The following is an 11075-nucleotide window of genomic DNA, read 5'->3' as shown; positions in this document are numbered from 1 at the left end:
TTTCAGCTGCGTCACTCCTGAGAACATCCGATTTGGGACTCCTGCTCATAAATTCACATCCCCCTACCTTGATCTGTTAGCAACCTGTTGAAGGGACTTCTTCATTGGGATAGAGATTGAAGCTTTTCTAGAGTTTCTTCCAATTTTAGTTTTTTCTTCCATCTAGCTAGTACAGAAGTACAACCTTCTAAAAGCAGTTCCCTTATCTAACAAGGATAGGCTCATGGAGATAACTCCATTCTATCTGTAAAACCAAAGCTCAAGTTCAAGTTTCATACATGACAAAGGGCAACTGTATTCTCCTGGGGAGTAAGTGGATACTGTGGGTGCCTCTCCCTGGATCCCACAGCTACTGGGAATACAGGCTGATCTCAGTTCACTGAAGTTCCTCACTAGGAATGGTCCTTGGACCTGCCTCACCCAACCCAAGGCAACACCAGTTCTCAGAGGGCAGCTAAGGAAGGGATAGAGGCTCTATCCCTTGTTTCAGAGGGGACCAATTCTGAAGGGCCGTCCTAGCTCCCCCCTTAGGATCTGCTGAGGCCTCAGCTGCAATTGCTTAGTAGGTCAACTCCTGCCCACTCTTGCCTTGCTCACCCCCCTGAGCTGTATTTCCTGAGAGCCATCCCCAATAGCTTCTGCCCCTATTCTCCAAGCTTGTTTGTTTCCAGGGAATCCAATCTAAGAAAAGGAATGAACCAAGACAGAGGGTGACTTTGCCTCTGCCATACCAGTAGAGGCCGAAATGTTACCAGAGTGCTGGCAACAAATGTATAAATCCCTTGATGATGACCTGAAACAAATCTTAGAAGTCATTGGGTGCAACCCACCCTCTTCCAGATGGGGAAACTGACACAGAGCCACAGTGATCGGCTCAAGGCATCAGAAGCTCCTTAGGTGAGAAAGCTGCCATTAGACTCCACACTGATTGTGACCCAGTCAGGAACACAATATTCTAGCATTTGATCATCTCCCAGGAAACTCTGATAGAATGTGAAAGTCAAAGGGAACTGTGAGAATTTGGGAGTCAGTACGAGGTAGCCTTGTAAGCCCATCCCTCACTGACTAAAAAGAGGAGCCAGTTCTGCGTCAGGGATGGTAGTGCACTTTATTAACAAACAAAACAGTACCATACGGGCAAAATCATTACTTCAACGGCAAAACACACACATATGCATACTCCCACATGTAGCACTGGGGCACATTTCAGACAGAACACTAGGCACCAAGTTCACAATCAAACTAAACAGAGTTCACGATCCTTCGGTATTTTCTCTTCAGTGCGGTTCAAGACCTTCTTTAACAGTTGTCACAAAAAGGTTACCTTTTTAAGTTTAATTCTCGACCTTACTGTGGACTGAGGCTCACGCAGCCTTCAGGACTTTGAAGCAGATGCCAGGCTCTATCAGCTGCTTAAACTGCCTTTAGTTTCTTGGGGTGGAAAGAAAGACCTATAGGATCTTGGTGGTGGACAAATAAAATGGTGGGAATTCTCAGCTCTGATTTCGCATCTCAGCACACCTGGAATAGCATTCATTTTTAAGCTTGATCTACAGTTTAATCAACAGTTTAATGGGGCTGATCTCATTTAGGTAAATTATTGGTCTTCTAAAAAGTTTGAAAAGAGGGTAAATTACGTACTCAGGAGTCCTTCAGCATTAAATACAGATAATGTTAACAACCTCCTTACCGTTAAAACTCCTGCCAGTTAAGAAGTTGAAGTCAGCATTTCCCAAAAGGTGTGTCAGAACAAAGTTAATCAGTAAGTGAACAGAAACAACTGAAATAGATCAGGGCTGTGATTTCTCTGAGCAGTTTGATATAATAGGCACCAACTCCTTATGGACTGGAGCATATCCAAGATATTACCCAAACTCCTAGTTGGCCAAAACACTTTTCAATTACAAAGTAAAGAGTGGCGGAAAAATCCTGCTCTTTGCTCTTAGGATAGGCAAAACTGGAAACCTTAAGCCCTCATTATCAGGGTCCAGAGATTTGTGAATTAATAAGGTTAATTATGTAATAAACTTGGGTTGATTTTCCCTAGAAATCTTTAATTCTCATTCAAAAGAAGATAGGAGATTAGGTTAAGAGATATTAGGAGATAATAAGGGTATGAAAATCCTGAAAATGGGAAGAGCAGTATGAGAGAAGAAGCAGTAGATTCACCAGCTATAAAACAATCATGTGACATTCAGTAGAGGTGCATACACAATGGTATCTATCACTCTCTTATAAAAGTATAAAATGATCAAGACACATAAGGATTGACCTGATTAATTAAAAAAGGTAAACTGGAACGAATCTTATTGAATAATGTGTGGAAGTATACCCAGCAACATTTTTATGTAAAATTTTTGGTCCACAATAGAGTAAACTTCAGCTATCTAGAAACTTCTTCTAAAATGAAATGCCTCATTCATCAATGATATGGGGTAAGGTGAACTCTGTATCCACCTGTGGACCCAAGTCCACTGAGCCTTGTCAACTGTCTTTGATCACATTGGTGTTGACTTTTCCCCCTAGATGCTGAAACCTCTGGAGGGGGCTTTAAGAAATCTGAGTTTTTTAAATGGTGAAGGCCAGAAAGAGGTGGGCACTGCTCTGGGTGCACATTACTCCTAAAATAGAGAACTCAGTCTTCATATTAAAACCACTCAATTTCATGTCTGTTATAAACTTAATAACTAAAGTCAGTGAGATTATAATATAAAGCCCCAGTTTCCTTTCTCTATTTGATAGTCTCAACAAATAGCAATCAGAATTTATCATGTGTATTTCAGTTCCTGTTTGAAAGAGATCAGCATGTTAATATTTACTCAAAGGTAACTCCGTCATTCAAGTTAACGGATCTGCTTAATTCTACTGTGGTCTTAGGAAAAAAGAAAAAAAAATACACCACTAGGGGCCTTCAGACAGCCAGGGTCTACCTGAAAAAATGAAAATACTTTTTTTAAATCAGCAGAGGAGGTTATCGTGCTGTCTAGCCATCTTCCAAGAGGAAGAGAAAATGCCTACTATATTCAGTCTCCTGCAGCACTCACCAGGAAGCCTTCTGGGGGGCAGTCCCACCACTAGTCTGCTCTGCTTTCCTGGGGAGCTACACCACAAGTCACAGCAAGTCGCCTGAAACATCAGACTAGATGTCTAGAGACTTCACAGGAAGAAGTGGCCAGGACGACCCATAAGATGTCCCTCAATGGTCTACACCTCCATTGTTTTCATTTCTCTTTCACTGCCTCCTCCAAAGGGGGAGCTGCTCATCCCCAGGCTCAGCCCCACCTCTTGGCTCTGGACCCACGCTTCCCCATTTCCCAAGGAGTGAAAAGGACGGTCTCAGGCTGGGTCGCCTCCTATTCAACCTCTACAAAGAGAAAGCGAACCGCTTCATTTCTGCAATTATTCGGCATTTCAGTTATAAAAGAGCAAAACAGGACACAGAAATTGTTTCTCATCAGCATTTCAATCACATATCTTTAAATTAGGGAGCTGGTCACAAGGTTTTATTCTACCAGCCAACACAAGTTAGATGACACAAGGCAAAGAATGTGATGGAGCTTTGATCTTACTGAAATTAACGAGGTGATTCTTTGGGTGGTTTTTACGTTGACACCAACTGAGACTAAACTTATGGGTGAAAACCAGTGCATTTAAAGATGGTCCAATGATACGGCCTTTGCCAACATTTTGCTTTTGATGATGCTGTGAAAAGAGTAAGCAGAAAGCGTGAGGCCGAAACCTCAAGATCGTGTCAGCAGCCTGAATTTGTACGCCACAATCCACAGGGCGGTGACGGATGTGGAGAAGCCAATGATCTTCAGTAGGCCTGCCACGGAAGGGAGGTTCCTCTCCCAGAAGGTGTGGGTGATCTCCATAGCTGGAACATCCTGGATGGATGAGCAGACAGCATTAGCAGAGCAACTCTCTTTCGCCTGGACAAGGGCAGGCAGAACATATCCGCCAGGCCCACACGTGGACATACGCCTGACAGTGGCATCTACAATGACCTTAAGAGCTAGAAGATGAGAGTCAAGAGCTTTATAAACTTCGATCACTGGCCCATGGAGAGGAAGCCGCGAAACTCACCTTTGATTCAGGTTCCTGGACTCTTATGTCTTTTTTGGCCACCTTCCCCAAAGCATTCAAGACCTACAAGAAAGTGACCATGGTGTTACGAAGTGAGCTTCTAAAGTCCCCACGGACTTGGCCCCACGTGCCATCAAGGAGCTCCCCCAGGAGTGGAGGGAGTGGCAGAGAAGTGGATGTGCACATTTATCTGTGTCAAGAGCCAGAAAGGCCCGATGCCAAAACCACCACCGGCCTCAGGCAACAGTGATGTCCCCCTTGCCTTACCTCTCTAGCCGCCCGTTCACCGGCTTCTACTGCCCCTTCCATGTAACCGCTCCAGTGTGTAGCTGTCTCTGTGCCAGCAAAGTAAATCCTGCCAACCGGTTGGCGAATGACCCTTTGAGAGAACAGAGAGGGCACGTACAGTTACTTGGGAAGGCGCAGAAGGTCACTGAGCCCACTGCTGCCCTTATTTACCCTAGATAAGACCGCGCAACTCAGATCATTTCCAAAACTCCTGTGTGGCTAAGCCAAAGGTGAAAGGCCCCTCCCTGTTCCCTGGGCCTGTGCCCAGGGATATGAACTTTCAAGCCAGAGAGAATTGGGCTGTCAGATCATTAGTCACTAACGGTGACACTGGCCTTTTCCTAGCCAGCTAGGATCAGAAAACAAGAACACACATGAAATCTATAATCATATTTCTTGGCTGTAGGTTTCCTGTTTGTAGTCCATTCTACTCCCAACACCATTTTTCCAAAGGGGTGCAGTCTTCACAAGAGGGGATCCGACAGCAGACTCCAGCCAAGCGGGCACTCCCAGGGTATCAGGAGGAAACACAGTGGTGAATGGGAAGACAGGAAGAAGAAATGATTTCCAGCAAAGGACAGACCCAAGGGATTAGAAGTCTGTCCGTCTTAAAATAACCATGTCTGTACAGTTAGCTTTTGTGAATTTATGTGGAGACTGGCTGAGGACAGGGAAATGGGCCTTCCCTTCCAAAGAGGTCTTGGCAAAGAAAACCACAGAAGGACTGGGCTGAATGGGCAAGTGTCCCCTCTTAGCTCATCAGCTTTGAAACCAACCACGTCTGCAGCCATTCTCATCCACTCTCCCGAGTGACACACCCTGTACCCGCAAGGTCTTCTCGCCTTTTTCCAATTCAGAAATCTCTGGTTTCACCTGTCCTTGATTCTAGTTTCCACTTCTGGGCTTCTACTCTGCCTTCCGAACTATTCTAGTTCATCAATCCCGTTATCACTAACAAAAAGACGATTTGATTCAATATATTAAAAACAAAGAAAAATCTTAGTGAACAAGTCCCTCTTTCTCTGTGGACACACGTGAGCTGGAGGTAACGTTCTAGCTCAGCTCCTCTGGGAACCTGATGGAAGGTAGCCTGCCACAGACGTTACCCAGTGACACGCTTATGCCCAAACGCCTCTCCCCATGCCCCTCACTTGGATAATGGCATGGGGTCTGGGAAGGCCATCAGGAATTGCAGACATTCAGCAGGAAGCTCTGTCTTTGGGCTTCCCCGAATCCATGCAGAGATCCCCTCCTCACAGGGTAGCTGTCCACGGAAGGGACAGCTCTGCTGAAGACAAGTGGCTGCAGTGAGATGTCTGCAGCCAACGTCTGTAGGTAGAGATGGGCACCCAGAAGCCTAGGGTAGTCGCGTGAAACTCGATGTCTCATCGGGCTCAAGAAAGCCAGTGGGAGGACATGGCAGCTTGCAGAGTGCTCATATGGAGCACTGACAGTGGGAGCACTGACATCTGAAATCCTCACCGGCGCTCTGCTATTGTGCTGTGTGCTGATGGCTAAGCTCCTACGTACCAGCATCTTGATTCTCCTATGGACACCCAGAAATCTACACACTAACTACGGGGCATTTGAAATTGGAATGCTGACTACTATTTCTATAATTTCCCCTAAACTTTGCTTATGAATTTATGTGGTGCATGACGGGCGCCTGGGTGGCTCAGAAGGTTAAGCATCTGCCTTTGGCTCAGGTCATGATCCCGAGGTCCTGGGATCGAGTCCCACATTGAGCTCCCTGCTCGGGAGGGAGTCTCCTTCTCCCTCTGCCTGCGCTCCCCCTACTTGTGCACACACGCGCGCTCTCTCTCGGTGACAAATAAATCTTTAAAAGAAAAAAATGTTGGTGCATGTCTTGGAATAATCAGGATGGTGTCTGGGTCATACCTGCCATAATGCGTCATGATCCCGGGGGGGAAGTAAGCAGTGTAGCAGCCCCCGGAGTACTGTTCCTCGCACCAGTTCTTCTCTTCGTAATGTACCGGCTGCATTTAGTAAGGAGAGAATTCCAAAGGAAAGACAAAACTGAAACACTACTGGTCAACCATGAAGGCTCTTGTGTGTTTTATAACAAAAGTTTACGTTAAAATAAAGATGGCCCTGTTTTTCTTTTTAAGGGGAAACAGGACCATACCAAGTAAATGGCCTTCAAGGAGGTATCAAGTGACAAAAGATGTATACTTTGACTTTTTTGACCTCTTGATGAGGGAAGGCATGGAATATTCCAGCATCTGGGAGAGAGGGTGCTGCCATGCAGACTCTGAAATCTTTAGTCTAAGTCTACGGGAAGCCCCAGCAACAATGAGATTCTGGAAAGGCCTGCTCAAATCTCTGGATTCTCTAAACTAACATACTTTACTTCCCCATCTACTACAGCTGAAAAAAAAAAAAAGGTGGAAGGGAGGAGGCATAAGATAAACACAATGCAGGAGGGCCTGGGTGGCTCAGTCAGTTGGGGGTCTGACTCTTGATTTCGGCTCAGGTCATGATCTTGGGGTCCTCGGATGGAGCCCCGCATCAGGTGCTATACACAGTGCAGAGTCTGCTTGTCCTTCTCTCCGTTCTCCTCCACCCATCTGCACAAACCCCTCTCTCACTATCTCTAGAATAAATAAACAAAATCTTAAAAAAAAAAAGTAAGTATAGTGTCTGAGAAAGGCTTTTTTTGGAGCCATTTCTCTGAGCTGGGAAAGTGAATGATGGGAACCCTGGTAAAATGGGGACAATCTGAGATGAATAATGGTTTCTAAGAGACATGAGAGAACCTTCTCTGAGTTCTTCCCTAAGGGAGTCTGTGAGTTTATTGTCTGAACAGTTCAGAGGTAATCCCCTGAAAGAGCCCCCAGCTAGCTAATAGCAGCTTCAGATAGAATTTCATTCCCATCATCCCTTTCGGTGGTTGACTGAAAGCACTGGAATTCCTACGTGAGCTGTGAATGAACTGTACAAATGGAGAAATCCATTAGTGTGGCTTTGACGTGAGAGAGTCTAGATTCTGCCCATCCTGTCGAGCATACGCTAGAGTGCGCTCACCAATAAACAAGGATATATTTGGGATTTTGCTTCAGAGCAGTCAGTTGGTTTTGATGGGAGGGCAGGACCTCTGTTCTGGAACTGATCTCACCCACCCCGGAAATACCTGTGACTCCAGGCCCTGATTGCAATTGGCTGCCAGTTATCCAGGGAACACGAAAACAGCCCAAGGAACTGCTGCATCAGAAACTGCATGCACCTGATGGCAGCTTTCATTGGCCTTTCTGTGACTACAGTTAATCCTCCAGTAAGCATATACTTTCATAAGATTCTCTTCGTAAGACTGTCAGGAAACCAGACTCTGCTTTGCTTTACCACATAGAGCAAACAGAGAAGAACCTTCCAAGGATTAAAGCTGAGGGTTTCTTACTTGTAAAGCTTCTTGGGATCCTAATACTTTGGCATAGAGCTCACAGATCTTCTTCTTCCTGTAAAGAAGAATTTAAAAAATGTTAAGGAAGTAATAACCGAGGAGTAGAGAATAAACACAGTGAGTTTACTCATTACCATTGGCTCTCGCCCATGAACCAGATGTATTAAGGAAAATCTAAAATCAATGGTAACTACACAACATGAACAGTTCCATGAATCTCTGCACTCGGGTCAGTGCTCTATGCCTCAATACGGTCATCTAATTTGAAGATGCAACAGAATTTTCCTTCTACAGTTTTGCCTCTTTTACTACCCAATATCCTATCTATTCAAGATTCAAATGGGGAAAATAAGATTCGATGAAGTACACTCGGTATAGGAAATGATGCTAAGTCACTTTTCTGGAACACATAGAATTCTAGAATAATCCCTTTTAGGAGTCCACAGTCCACATGACAGTGTCTTTTAACTATCCTCTACTTATGTTTTACCTAAAACTCATTTAATCTTTTAAGTATAACATAAAATATGCCACACCATGAGAGGCCTACAGTCATTCTACTCTAGTCATCAGGCATGTGACAGAATGGTCTACAGTACTTCCAAGGAATGTGCTACACGATGTTACCTCAGTCAGTCTTTGGCTACCCTCATAATTCATTATGTAAATGACTATCACAGCTCATGACATGTGGTAGAGCTTAAAAAAAAAACACAGTAACTCACTGATCTAAACGCTCCTTGAAACAGGTATTTTTAAACTCACAACCACTCTTGGGGAAATTAAAAAGTGCTAATTTACTAAAATCACCCCCTTTTCAAAATAAATGGTTCAATTTCAGGATTTGTTTGAACACGTTCACACTGGGCCAGTTATATGCTTTGGTATTTACCTTCTTTAATCCTTATATAGTTTCAACATTGAAACTGTTCCAAAGTATTTGTTATGAGCTAATGAGCAACTGGGGGGAAAATGTGCTAAAAAATGTGGTGCAGGGTTTACCTCGAATCTGAAAGGCAAGTTCTGAAAGGTGAGGGGACAAATGGCCAAAAACGAGAAGAGGGGGTAAAGGAGGGGTGCGAAGGTTGTATTTACGAGTAATAAAAGAAAGAGGTTTTAAAAGATGATTTTAAATTGCCGATTCCATTAGAAAACATTTTTAAAACACATCCTCCATTTCTCTGAATGATGTGAGACAAAATCTAACCTTATAAATTTGTCCAAATGCTCACATTTAGGCCATTTATATAATTCCCACAACTTTCATTTCATGGAGCTGCAGTGTAAAATCAGGAACAGGAAGTGAAATCATAAACATGGTGGCAATTAGCTAATTACCACTGTGTTCCCACAGAAGGTTTTCAGAGACAAAAGGCTACTGGTGAAGTAATGTCCTAGAACATTTAGGTAGCTCTATAAGTTTCAGTACATCAAGAAAAGTTGGGTTTCCTTAAAGGAGCTGTTCCTACTGCAGATGAATAACCATAAAGGAAAGGCAGAACTGGAAGAAGTTTCCAGACTACTGTCTGCCTCTGTCTCTCTCTGTCCAATCCAAGCCCCTTATGTCAAAAATAAAGAGGCTGAGGCTCAATAAAAATGTACTGAATCAAAATCCATCCTCAGGGGTGCCTGGGTGGCTCGGTGGGCTACGCCGCTGCCTTCGGCTCAGGTCATGATCTCAGGGTCCTGGGATAGAGTCCCACATCGGGGGTCTCTGCTCAGCAGGGAGCCTGCTTCCCTTCCTTTCTCTCTACCTGCCTCTCTGCCTACTTGTGATCTCTCTCTGTCAGATAAATAAATAAAATCTTAAAAAAAAAATCCATCCTTGGGATAGTAGCCTCTTTTCTACTCTGTGATGAGAGGACAGATTCTTACCTACTTCAAGTGGGTGTTACAAGGGAATTCCAATATTTGAGAGTCCATCAGAAAACAAATATATGGATAATCATTATTCTAAAGGTTTAATGATGCTTAGAGCTTATTTTTGGGACATGAGATAAAATCCTTATTAAAACAGAATGAAATCTAAAATCCAGTCAACTTACCTTGCAGTTAATTTTTCATGCATGGACAATAAGCCACTTACAATAGAAATGGAAGTCATTATTTACTGTATTTTATAGTTATCAGGTAAGTCAAGGATGAGTTCATACAAATCCATTAGGAAGTCATCTTCCCCATCCCTTCGTCCCATTAAAATGTAAAAATATTTGGAAAAGTTAGATAAATCAAAAATGTTAGAGTGATGAAGTGATCAAAAATGTTAGTTGAGCTCTAAAAATAATAAAACATATTTTAAATGATGGTCAAAAGAGGTCACTGTGGAAATCTCTTGTAATTGTGTTTACTCACTGGTTTCTAAATCTGGCTGCTCATCATAATCATTTAAAAAGCTTGTTGGGGTGCCTGGGTGGCTCAGTGGGTTAAAGTCTCTGCCGTTGTTCGGCTCAGGTCATGATCTCAGGGTCCTGGGATGGAGCCCCGCATCAGGCTCTCTGCTCAGCGGGGAGCCTGCTTCCCCCTCTCTCTCTGCCTGCTTCTCTGCCTACTTGTGATCTCTCTCTCTGTGTCAAATAAATAAAATCTTAAAAAATAAATAAATAAAAATAAAAAGCTTGTTAAAAAATACAAAATACTGGGGCGCCTGGGTGGCTCAGCGGGTTAAAGCCTCTGCCTTCGGCTCAGGTCATGATCTCAGAGTCCTGGGATCGGACCCCGCATCAAGCTCTCTGCTCAAGCGGGGAGCCTGCCTCCTCCTCTCTCTCTCTGCCTACTTGTGATCTCTCTCTGTCAAATAAATAAATAAAAATCTTTAAAAAGAAATACAAAATACTGAAGCCCCACCCTTAACCTACCAAATCATAATCTACTGGCCTCAGAAAAAAAACGTATTTCCCAAACATTCTCTGGTAGATGTCAACGTAGCCCGTTCTGGGAATCTTGCTCCAGTCAAAGACACATTTGGAGTTCTATGGGTTTTGCCTTATAAAAACTTTTGAAAAGTTCAGCCACCGTGTGGAATCATAACCAAATGTCTACATCCAGGCTGGTATTTATTTTACTATTAATAAAGAGGGAAAGCAGGAAATCCAAAAGAAAATGTCAAGCTTAGTGTGGCATAATGAAAAAAAAAAGTTTGCGTTGGATACTATTCCTGACTTGTCACAAGCTAGCTGTGGACACCTGGACAAACCATTCTCTGCCACTGGCCCCCAAATTCTTCCTCTTTTGAGTGAGTAGATGGACAAACACTTCCCTCCCCCAAACCAGGTAGCTCAAACAA

The 11075-nt window shown here is 43.7% G+C and overlaps 1 protein-coding gene across 1 annotated transcript in view; it reads right to left on the bottom strand.

Annotated features, from left to right (window-relative positions):
* Positions 1-1089: 1089 nt before the first annotated feature.
* The window catches only part of LOC101673386 (amine oxidase [flavin-containing] A), a 68406-nt gene continuing 58420 nt past the window's right edge, over positions 1090-11075 (bottom strand). The window contains exons 11-15 of the mRNA XM_004754926.3: positions 7790-7847; positions 6274-6371; positions 4354-4465; positions 4087-4149; positions 1090-3887 (exon numbers count right to left, since the gene is read on the bottom strand). Coding sequence (XP_004754983.2) covers positions 3741-3887; positions 4087-4149; positions 4354-4465; positions 6274-6371; positions 7790-7847 — 478 coding nt within the window. The 3' untranslated portion in view covers positions 1090-3740. The remainder of the gene's footprint in view (positions 3888-4086; positions 4150-4353; positions 4466-6273; positions 6372-7789; positions 7848-11075) is intronic.

This window comes from Mustela putorius, unplaced genomic scaffold (assembly GCF_011764305.1).
Source record: "Mustela putorius furo isolate JIRA1106 unplaced genomic scaffold, ASM1176430v1.1 tig00003836_pilon_pilon_pilon, whole genome shotgun sequence".
Taxonomy (NCBI): domain Eukaryota; kingdom Metazoa; phylum Chordata; class Mammalia; order Carnivora; family Mustelidae; genus Mustela; species Mustela putorius.
Note: the sequence above shows the minus strand (reverse complement) of the source record. Positions and strands in the feature narration are given on the sequence as shown.